Genomic DNA, 12187 nt, shown 5'->3' on the forward strand with positions numbered 1-12187 from the left:
GAGGCTTTAGATTTCATGCACTGCAAATATCAGGGTGACACCCATTCCTTTTTCATAAATATAGCAGAGGCTGGCAGTCTTTTAGACTATTAGTGCCTAAGCAGAGTAATGGATTGGATTTAGGACAATAAAGAAAGATTTAGGGCTTGTCTTCAAGTCCCATTAACTGTGACATAAATATGCCCTGGTAATGGTTTATTTATGCCATGTCCTGGAGGCACTGACTTCCACAGAGGCATCTGCTTGTTTGATTCCTGACTGCCATTTTCTAAACATCTTTGTCAGGTCTTAGATGAGCTTCATGTACATGCAGTTTTGATTTTTTTTTAAAAAAAGTGCTAATCAGGGATCCCTGCCCAGGAATAGGGGAAGGCAAATGACAAAATTCTGTGTTGTGACACACAATGTACATCCTGCCCAATTTGTACCTACATTATCACATCATCTTTGAAAAGGGTGGAGTTTTTGATGACAATATGATGCTATTTTGATCAAAATGAGAAAACTAGTACAAGATGCCTTTAGGGAAAGAGAACAGAACATGCTGCCAGCTGTTTGTTGCTCGTTAAGTCACCACTGAATGAATTACAACTTTTGCACTGCTGCTGCCAAAAGCGACGCAGTCCTTCTTACCATGTTTATTGCTTTGGTTGATGGAATGCCATTTTGCCTACTCTTCTCCAGCTTCATGGTCCTCCATGGACTGCTTATGGATCTACCAATTATAGGGACAGAACTGGATTCACTGAATTCAACTGGATTCACTGAATAGTTATATCACCTCCTTGCAACAGTGTTTGAAAATGGAGCACACTCATTATTGATCTCTTCCTGCAACATCACTTCCATGCCAGCAACTTCTGGACATGAATTTAAAGCTAGACCTGTATTATAGCTTGATTAACAGGTCTGGCTAAAATGTCATGTTTTTAATGGGAACAATTATTATATAGCTAAAGAAGCTGACCATTGTTTGAATAGGAATATCCCCTTTTCCCCCAAATGAATTTTATGTTAAACAAAGCAAGTGAGTTTAATTGTTGAGTTGTAAAACATAGAACCCTATTCAGAAATTATATTTTGCAACTTCACTTATTTTTTTTCCAAATAGATATACCATTTTTATTTTCATCTGTAAGAAATATGATTACAACATTAGCTAACCAAATGCCAAACTAGTGATATCATCTCGCTCTTCTCTCTGAAATCCTTTTATGCATTGCCAGAATTTTTAAGAAAAAAAGACTTTTCACATTATGCATTCTCTCACAAAGGCATGTATAAAATGGCCCCAACTCAATTTTATACTGCACCTGTTTAACTCAGGTTTGTGCCAAACGAAGTGTAATAGAAAAATTTTAATCTAAAATTTCTAACATGGAGCATATTTAAACCCTCCAACCTAATTTAAATAGCCATGGAAGAAGAATGATAAGAGTCTATTTGAAAAATAAATCCACAAAAGGAAAGCGATGCTTGAAAAATATCTCTGAAGCAAAATGGATATTAAAGTGGTTCATCCTTTCTCCCAACTCTCTGAAGAAGAGAGGGGCATAGAATCTATCTCAACTCCAAATATGTATGCAATAATCACATATAACTATAAACTCAGGGAGACATTATTCTAATATGTTTAGATAGCATGATGAAATAGTTTGTCTATAAACATTAATATATATCAAGAATTCCACGTGTTGTGGAAGAAGTTGGCCAAATCAGAATCCCCTCTAATACAAGGATCTATGTATGTATGTATCATTATATGTGTTGACTAAAGGAACACATGGTATAACATGTTGCTGCCACAATGATATATGTGCAGCCATGATATGCATCAGTATTGGAAAGGGTTAGCTGTATAATTCCACAACCCCCCTCCTATGTTCTCTAAAGTTTAATCACTCAAATTTCTCAGAATAGTGCACTGTTCCATCATTAGATGATGGTATAAAAAAAGAGACCTGAAGAGGCATATAGATGACTTTAAAAGTATCATATGGTAGTTTAAAGTTTTTTTTCTATTTCATTCCATTTACTAAAGGTCTCCTGCATAGCGGGGTACCACAAAGCTCTGTCTTAGGCCCAGTACTTTTCAATATCTTCATAAATGACTTAGATGAAGGAATAGAAGGGGAACGCATCAAATTTGCAGATAACACTAAACTGGTAGGAGTAATCAACACCGCGGAACACAAACTCAGGATCCAAAAAGATCTTGACAAACTTGAACAATGGGCCCTATCCAACAAAATAAGTTTAAATGTGGAGAAAAGCAAAGTTTTACATTTAGGCAGGAAAACTCAAAGGTACAAGTACAAATTAGGTGAGACCTGGCTCAAAAACAATAACTGTGAGAGGAACCCTTGGAGTCTAGTGGACGATCACTTGACTATGAGCCAGCAGTATGCAGCAACAGCCAAAAAGCTAATACAATCCTGGGTTGATAAACAGAGACATAGAATCAAGATCACGCAAAGCATTAGTACTGCTTTATAAAACCCTAGTAAAACCACACCTGGAATACTCCAGCCAATTTTAGTCACCATATCACAAAAAAGATGTTCAGAGAAGAGCAACTAAGATGATCAAAGGCCTGGAGACTAAAACATACAAGAACGGCTGCGGGACTTGGGTTTGGCTAGTCCAGGGGTAGGCAACCTTGGCTCTTTTATGACTCGTGGACTTCAACTCCCAGAATTCCTGAGCCAGCCATGCTGAGGGGAAAGGGAGAAGTTTCCAAGCTGAGCCATGCTGGCTCAGGAATTCTGGGAGTTGAAGTCCACGAGTCATAAAAGAGCCAAGGTTGCCTACCCCTGGGCTAGTCTAAAGAAAAGAAGAAATAGGGGAGACATGATAGCAGTATTCCAGTATTTGAGGGGCTGCCACAAAGAAGAGGGAGCCACATTATTCTCCAAAGCACCAGAGGCAGGACAAGAAACAATGGTTGGAAACTGATCAAAGAGAGAAGCAACTTGGAATTAAGGAGAAACTTCCTGACAGTGAGGACAATTATCCAGTGAAACAGCTTGCCTTCAGAAATCGTAGGCGCTCCATCACTGATTTTTAAGATGAGGCTAGACAATCACTTGTGTGAGATGGTATAAATTCTCCTGCTTGAGCAGGGGCTGGACTAGAAGACCTCCAAGATCCCTTCCAGCTCTATTCTATTCTATTCTATTCTATTCTATTCTATTCTATTCTATTCTATTCTATTCTATTCTATTATTTTTGTTTAATTTTTGTTTACTGCCAAATTCAACATGTTGCAAAATTGTGACACTTATAGGAAGTATATGTGGGGAAAATTCTAACAGCATGGTGAAATTGGTTATGAAATAAGTTAAACTGGGTTCTCTGATAAAATATTTTGAGATTGATTAGAGGTGTTATAGAATATGCAGCTTAGTTTTCTTCCAGCTATTTAGCACAACTGGGTGATCTTGAAAATTAAGTAGGATCAAAACTAGTCAGTATTTGAGTAAAAAAAAAAACACAGGAAATACTGGGTAATTCTCTACGTTGTAGAAATTTTAAAACTATTTGTTAAAATTATATCTGGAATAATAGAATAATGATGCTATGCATTAAAGAATTCCTATTATTGAGCAGTATAAATATATAATAAGTAACCATTAAGCATGCTTTAGTGCAGACATGTCAAACTCGTGATGTCACATGATGTCGCACAACATATCGGAGCTTTTTCCCCATTGCCAGCAATGGGGTGGGTGTGGTTTTGTTGTGATGTGTCCAGCCCGTGGGCCGACAGTTTGCAGGCCTGCTTTAGTGCATAGATGAAGAGAACAATATACATATGCACGGTGGATGGTAAACTCATACAAAGACAGATGCATGCTATTGTCCAGATCACCTAGATCCTAGACCTTCCTCAACAAAACACATTTCAGCTTATGTGTCATTCATCTCCATAAAAGTTACCATCAGACAATTCTGCATGATTGGTGCTGAAACACCTTTTGTGTTTCAGGCATCAACTTGTATTTTATAAACCAAATTGCTACCCAGGAAATATACAATATTGAATATAGTACAGTATTTTTCATGTTTGAAATGTGAGCACAAGGTACTAGAACACATAAAGTTGATTTTGCACAACATATTTACTTTGGTTAAGGATAGAACATATTTAATTTGGTTATGGAAATAATCTATTTTCTGTATTTGCACAATACATTGAATAATAAGCTAAATTGGCCTGGTTGCACAAAATGGTGAGCCACAAATAACTACAGTAAGGTTAAAAGGTATCAAACTAAACATATTGTGTAAATCCAGCCATTGAGAAAAATATTATAAATCTCTCTTTCCCCCCTTTCTTTCTATACATTCTACAGCAGTGCAATAATAGGCTCTAATTGCTACGTTACCTTCTTTTTTTTACAATATCATTTGTCTGCAGCATGTAGATCTGCACAGAAACAATGTTTTAAAATTAATTATGTTTGTTCATAAGTGCATTCCTGCTGCAAACAGCTTGGCTGGCTGTGAGTTTGGCTTCCCTTCCTTCCAGGTAGCCAGAACAAATTATTCTGTCAAGTCCACTTAAGTTCCCCTATAAATTCCCATTTACTAGTGAATTTCATCTGTGAATACTCATTCTGTATTCATTTTATGAACTTCTAGCAAATTCCAGTTTTATCCCTCTTAGTCAGGGAAAGAAAACTTCTAGATTTATAGAAGTAGTACAGGTAGTCCTCGACTTACGACCACAATTGAGTCCAAAATTTCCATTGCTAAGGCAGTTGTTAAGTGAGTTTTGCCCCATTTTACGACCTTTCTTGCCGGAGTTGTTAAGTGAGTCACTGCAGTTGTTAAGTTAGTAACATGCTTGTTAAGTGAATCTGGCTTCCCCATTGTTTTTGCTTGTCAGAAGGTCATAAAAGGGGATTACATGACCCTGGGACACTGCAGCCCCCACAAATAGCCTTTCTCCAAGGGAGATGGGCAGTTAAGAAATATGAAATATAAATAAAATAAATACATACCAGTGGCCAATTGTCCAAATTTTGATCACATGACCACAGAGATGCTGCAACAGTCATGTGAAAAACAGTTATAAGTCACGTTTTTCAGTGCCATTGTAACTTAGAATGGTCAGTAAATGAATGGTTGTAAATTGACGATTATCTGTATGCATCTTCCAGCATTATCCTGCACATTTTTGAGGAAGAATGAATAATATCAGAAAGATGGGTTGGCGTATGCAACTTTTATTTTATTAGCTCTTTTATTCTTAATGGCAAAAGCTATTTTGGCAAGTACTACTTTACTTTGCCAAGCACTACTTTCAGTTCCAGGTCCAGTTCTGGGCACTGCAGTCTATGATGGACTAGGAACAAGTTCAGAGGATGCCTACTAAGATCAGAGGACCGGAAATTAAGTCCTAGGAGGAATAGTTAAATGAACTGGGTACATCTAGCCTATCTAAGTTGCAATCTTTAGCTTCCAAAGTGTTTTTGAATAGAGCAGACAGAAGACTTATTCTTTGTCACTCTGAAGGACCAGACCCGAACCAATGGTTTAAAACCATAAGGAAGTAGATTTGGATTTGGAACGTCCTCATAGTAAAAGCTTTCAAGCAGTGGAATAGCATATTGTCAAATTTATGTGCTGTCCATCTCACAGCTCAAGGCAACTCTGAGCAGTTGCCTGGTAAAGTGATTAGTAACATGTTCTTCTCCAGTGGACATCTTCAAAGAAAGGCTGAAAAGCCAACATTGTGTAGTGAATTAAGGAGGCTGGACTTGAAAGGACTCTGAGGTCCTTTCAAGGTGGATGAATATTCCCCTACCATCTACTCACCCCTATGTTACATTGGCTGTCCTTGCTAATTCTTATCTTGATCTCCTGTCTCTATTGGCTAGTTCCTGGTCACAAAGCTAACATTTTGTACACCTTGAGGGTGTAAGGTACAGCTACAGATGACTTAAGCTTTGTCTTACTTATTGTCTAGATTAAGATGGGATAAGAGAAAAATAAGTCTTACCATTGAATGATTTGCCATGGCTAGGTGCAAATGGGGCATTGATTATGATTTGTAGTTGTTTCAGTGAATCCCAGTCCTATAAAATTGTCAGGATCTGTGCATCAGATTCAGGGTTTTTGTGCTAGTTCTGCACGCCGATGACCATTCCCCAAGTTATAATATCTGTGGCTATTACAGCTCTTTCCCCATAGACAGATGTTATCTGTAGTAGGTTCAAGTGGTTCATTAAAAAAAACTGAGCGAATCTATTAGAACTGATGTCTTGGGTTCACTTTTTGTCCTCTGACAGCTCCAGATTTAATCAGATTTGTGATTCTTACGGTTCTTTCTTTCCATGCTGGATTCCACGTAAAATAGACAAATCTATTCTTGGCTCCATGTTTTCCCACGACGTGATGCCAACAATGATAAGGAATCCCAAACCATTATGGCCCATTCTTTATAGATAAATGTATTCTGTACTTTGAAAGTTAGCTGAGATGGATTCACTCTGGGAAAGGACAACACAGTACCATAATGCTGGAAGCTAGCAATTCGCTTCGGATATTTTTATTTTATTGAAAGTAAACATCAATTCAGTTCGGGGAGGAAAACTGGCGGGGCACAGAAAGCTCTCTGACTAGCTCCCGCGCTAACCTGCGAGCAACCTCCGAGGAGACCTTTGGACCTCTCCGGATTGTTTGGAAAAGCAGCTATTCAGGGAAAGAGTCCCACTTCGGCGGAAGAAGTGGGTGTTTGGGAGCTGTACAAGTACAAGGCAAGGAAAAGTGTGAGGGGGCGGCGGCTGCCTCTTTCCCCCCCGCCACCGATCTTTCGCTCTCTCTCTCTCTCTCTCTCTCTCTCCCTCCGCCCCCCCCTTTCCCCTCCTGCGCAGGCTGCTCCCTTCCTACCCCGGTTACCGTGGCAACCGCCCGGATTTCCCCGGTCCCGCGTCTGCTGCGGAATCGCTCGGCGGCAGCAGCAGCAGCAGCAGCAGCCGCCGCCGCCGCCCGCTGCCGGAATCGCTCCTGCTGCCGCTGCCCTCCTCACCGCCTCGCATGGAGCTGCTGGCTGCCGCGCTCAGCGCCGCCTGCGCCTTGGACCACGAAGGATCCGCCGAGAGCGTGGCCGCAGCCCGCCCAGCTGACAGGTGAGGGATTTAAAAAAAAAAAAAAAAAAGTGGGGATGAGTTCGCGCGTCCTCCGCGGGGGCGCCCCTTCCGCCCCCAGCCGCCACGCGCGACGCCGCCGCTCGCTTCTGCCACTCCGGAGCGCCAACTCCGGCTGCGGGCGCCTTTCCTGGGGAAAAGCTGCCGAAGTTCCGTTTGCTTTCGGGCCCGGCTGACTCCCGCAGGGGAAAGGGGAGGCTCTGCCGCCCGGAGCCAGCTGGCTGACGCCGGGTCTCCTGCTTAGACTCTCCCCGACCCCTGGTTCTCTCGCTAAGCCCCCAAAGGGCGCGCAAGAGTTAAAACTCCGCCGTCTGTGGAGCCTCGCCCCCGCTTGGCTACCTTCCCTCCTTCTTCGTTTGCCCGCGTTTAGCGCGATGGTTTCCTCCGCGAAGTCCTCTTCCTGCCCCGGGGACTTCTAGTTAAGGAGAGCTAATGCCTCTTAACAGGTGGAGTCAAGGAAGGGCGGCCGGGAGGGGAATGGCTGAAGCCCCGGTCAAGTCACTCTGATTTGCTATAATTCCTCAAGCACTTACAGCGCGGCTAGTCCCTGCCTTGAGAAAGCTGGGAATCCCGGGCAAAGGCTGGGAACGGCTCGAAAGAGGCACTGAAGCTCAAACGGCGTTGCTTCCCTCTCTCTCCCTCTCTCTCTCCCTCTCTGTCTACCAAAGCGAATCCCCCTCCATGGCGGGGCCAACTTCTTTCCCGGAAGAGACCCCTGAGCAGACTGACTGCCCGACTGCTTTCCCCGAAGCTCTGCAGATGATTCACCCCATGACCGCAGACTCTTGGAAGAACTTCATTGAGCAAATCGGTAAGGGGACTCTTCCGCTGCAGTCCCGAGGGCTGCAAGCTGCGTTGGAGCGGGCAGGCGTATTTAGACGAGAGACCTCCGTGCTTGTCCTGTTTGAGAAAAAGCAGTTTAAGGGAAAATATCATTTAAGAACGACGAAGTAGGAATTGATAACATTTGGTTCCAAGGGTGTCCACCGGGAAGGGCTTCTATTTATTTGCTTGCTTGTTTATATTTAGCCTGTGGCATCTACAGAAGTCGGGCAATATTAATTTATATCCAAAACTAATAAGGGAAGGGTTCAAAAAAGTCGAGTTGCTGGCCACCACAAAAAAAAAGGGGTGGGGCCATGATTGCATGATTGCAGCTGCCATCTTGCCTTTTTTTGACCCCCCTGTCCCTGCAGCTCTCCCCACACATACACTTTGAATTGTTCCAGTTTTGTGCTGTCACAAATTTGTGCAGATAAAAGTTTGGATGCCTTTTTGGATGAAGATGAGGGGAAATTGATTCTGAATTACTGTTTTGGAGCAGAACACATGCAGAGAAGAAAAGCCCAAAATTGAATTTTGAATGGCTGAAGATAATTAATTTGAATGGCTGGAGATAATTAATTTGTATTATTAATTATGTTTTTAGAACAGGCCTGTTATTTAATTCGATTTTAAAACAAACTATTTATTTATTATCGTGGTTTTTAGTATCGCCTGTTCACCGCCCTGAGTCCCGCAAGGGAGATAGGGCGGTATATAAATTTAATAAATAATAATAATAATAATAATAATAATAATAATAATAATATGCAGCAGAAACACATCAATAATAATATAAAACACTTTAAATATATGCTTCCCTTTACACCAAAGTATATTAACTTCATTCATATCTAACTTCACCTTCAAGCACGAAATAATTTTCCTATCTCCCATCTTTCACTATTCAGTGCCCACGTTAATGCTAAGCAAAATCTTAATTATTAAGTCGATTTTCAACAAGTATTGAAAATATGTTTTTTAAAAAATGTAGTTCAAGGGACATTATGTTTCATTCCATATCATAAGATGTCTAAAAGCAATTTCTCTCTCAGTTACGTGTGGGAAGCTAGCATGGTCTCCAAGATACAGTTGTCCTGCTGCTATTTTAGTCTCACTTTGAGTAGTGTTCCAAAAACAAAGTGATTGCGGTATATACTTTGAAAGAAAGTATAGTTTGAAAGAAAACCATTTTTATGGTGACTTTCCCGTGACAAATTATGCATCTTTCTAAATATGGTGATGTTGTATGTACAGTATTAGTGCTATGCCTTGATCCATACAAGTACAGTAACTTCTGAATAAATGCTTACAACTTCAAATAAAATATAAAGCCTTATTAAAATATGTATTTAAATACACAATGTTAATTCAACACTTTATAAAATAAAAAAAAATTATTTAAGCATTGCTAAATTTTAAAATGGAAGGAACCTCACAAAAACCTAGCACAAATTCAAATGACTTCAGAATGAGTGTTTTTAGACTCTTGTAACTGACATTTTGATTTGTTTGAAACAGCATTTATATTGTGAGGGACTTAATTTCTGCAATTTCTAAGAAAGATGAAAATGGATGATGATGATGCACGTTTTATTTGCATTTCATGTTTTCAGTGATCTTTGATGTTAATTGTGAAGGGATTCTGATATTTCTGCAGTTATTTCATAACATACACAAGACTAGTCCTATATTATAACTTAAATTTGAAGGCATTAAGCATGTAGTAAAACCTGTATTGATTGCCTATGATAGATTTTTATGTAGTTTCGGCTTATTTAAATAGTAATGTTTCATTTTGGCTTTTCAATGTAGTGATTTTGTTGCACTTTTTTCATATTTTGCTCTGATGAGCAGAAAAACAAATAATGAATTTCTTTATACCTTTGGAATTGTGAGATCTTAAAAAGTTTTCACTATATAATTTTTCTTCAGCCATGTGCTTGTGTAATTCTAGGTCAGATTACATGTGAATTTGATAGATGGGAACAAAATACTGTTGTGTTTCTCCTATTATGTTATTTACATAATTCCATTAACTACTTTATGGAGAGAGGAAGTCTCATCCCTAGTCCTATTCTGTGCCAAGAAAATAAGTTTTCTTTTATGTAAGAGTAAGAATGGCGCAATCAGAGATGTAATTACAAAGAATAAAATTGTAAATTTTATTGGAAATCAAACAGAAGTAAAGTAGTTTTGGATGTTGGTGTGTATTGCTTGGTTACAGTTACAAATCCTTTGAATGAAAGAGAGAGGAGGACTGTTTGGAAATATTCTAATCCTAATTCAAAATACTTAATGGAAAATGGTGCACCAAATTCTATTCCTCAAATCAAATGTTATAAGCTTATTTCTGTTGTATCTGCTGTCTTTCACTCATGCACATACTGAAATGGGGTTCATATAGTATTCCAAGCTGTAATTTTTATTTCTTTTCTCTCTGTGTTTCTTGCAAACCCAACCATGTTTTATTCAATAAAGCATGGTAACAGTATATTAACTCCAGACTGTTTATGGAGATTCTCAGTCATCCAGGTCATAGTTGTCCCAAAGATGCTTTTTCATGAGGCAACCAGGCTTTCTTATTTTTCTTTGAAGACGTTTCACTTTTCATCCAAGAAGCTTCTTCAGCTCTGACTGGATAGTGGGGAATGGAAGGATGTATACTCCTTGCAGACAGCTGGTCATTTGCATTCTTTTAGAGAGTCATTGAGGCCACCTGGAGGTTTATCTGTGTCGTCAGGGTCACCTGAGTAGTGCAAATGAGCGTGGAGCCTTCTTGGAACTATTGAAAGGACTGTGTTGAAAGGACTCAAAGAGGCCATCAATGTCAAAATTGAACAGTCCCTCTCAACAGAGGGGGGTGGATACGACATGATCTGTCTCCAGTCTACAACACAGTCTTTTCAATAGCCATCAAAACCTAGGTCATGTCTGTGATGTGATACACTGCTGGAATTATTAACTGGACAGTTTGGACCAAAAAACAAGAAAACTAGTGATTATTTACTATGCATTACAACTTCGTAGTAATATTGATAGATTATACCTGCCTTGCAGAAATGGAGGCAAAGATTTACTTCAAGTCAAACATACAGTTAAAGAAGAACAGCATGCATTGGCTGATTATGTAAAAAACAAAAGATGAATATTGAAATAATATAACAAAGAACAGAATGCTGGCAAGGAAAAGCATTACATAGTCAATTTCTGCAAAAGATTGAGGGGAAAGTGGATAAAGATAACACCTGGTAAGTTGAACATTAAGAAAGAAGAAATGGAAGACTTGATTTTGGCTATTCAAGAGCAAGTTATTCAAAATAATTGAATCAAAGCCAGAACTGAAAAATCATCAAATCATTCAAAGTGCAGATTGTCCAAAGAAGCAGAAGATCTCACAAACTGATTATAAATAACAATATAACAAATACAGTCACCAAAATGATTCACTGGAACATCTGTAAAAATTATCATGTGTCAGTAAAGAAAAACTGGTGGCAACATAGAGTTGAAAAAGTAGCCAAAACCGAACAAGTTAAAATATCATGTGATTTCTGAATACAAACCGATAAACTCTTGGCCCATAACACACCAGATTTAACTGTGGTTGAAAATCAGAAAGTGCATTTAATCAATGTGGCAATACCAAGGGGTGGTAGAATAGAAAATAAGAACTGGAGAAGATCGTAGAATAGAAAATAAGAACTGGAGAAGATCACAAAGTATTAAGATAGGGAAAATGGAAGTTGAAAGATTATGGCATAAATTGGCTGTAGAGGTTCCAGTGGTTATCAGCACATTGGATGCCATACCAAAAAATCTTGGATGGCACTTAAAAAATTTGCAAATTGACAAAATTTCTCTCAGTCAATTACAAAAGGCCACACTGCTTGGATTTGCACATATACAAACTAATATATTATGATATCCTAGGTTCTTGGGAAGAACTCAGTGTGTGTGAAGACCAACACCAACCAAAGAACTGGCAGCTGTAATTTCACATTGTTGTGTATATAATAACAGTTTATTAGATTTATATGCTACCTGACTGCCAATGACTCTGACCAATTTACAAATTGTTAAAAACATTTAAAAACAAGGAACAATTAAAAAAACCAAAACAACACAAACCAAAGGAAAAGAGATGGCAGAAAAAACAAATCCAGATGAATAACAGAGTTGGAAGGGACCTTAAAGGTCTTCTAGTCTCC

At 39.2% G+C, this 12187-nt stretch overlaps 1 protein-coding gene across 1 annotated transcript in view; it reads left to right on the plus strand.

Moving 5' to 3' along the window:
* Nucleotides 1-7838: 7838 nt before the first annotated feature.
* The window catches only part of NGEF (neuronal guanine nucleotide exchange factor), a 31739-nt gene continuing 27390 nt past the window's right edge, over nt 7839-12187 (plus strand). Inside the window, exon 1 of the mRNA XM_029283690.1 lies at nt 7839-7965. Coding sequence (XP_029139523.1) covers nt 7914-7965 — 52 coding nt within the window. The 5' untranslated portion in view covers nt 7839-7913. The remainder of the gene's footprint in view (nt 7966-12187) is intronic.

The sequence above is a fragment of the Protobothrops mucrosquamatus genome, unplaced genomic scaffold (assembly GCF_001527695.2).
Source record: "Protobothrops mucrosquamatus isolate PMUCROS unplaced genomic scaffold, P.Mucros_1.0 scaffold183, whole genome shotgun sequence".
In the NCBI taxonomy this organism is placed as follows: Eukaryota; Metazoa; Chordata; class Lepidosauria; order Squamata; family Viperidae; genus Protobothrops; species Protobothrops mucrosquamatus.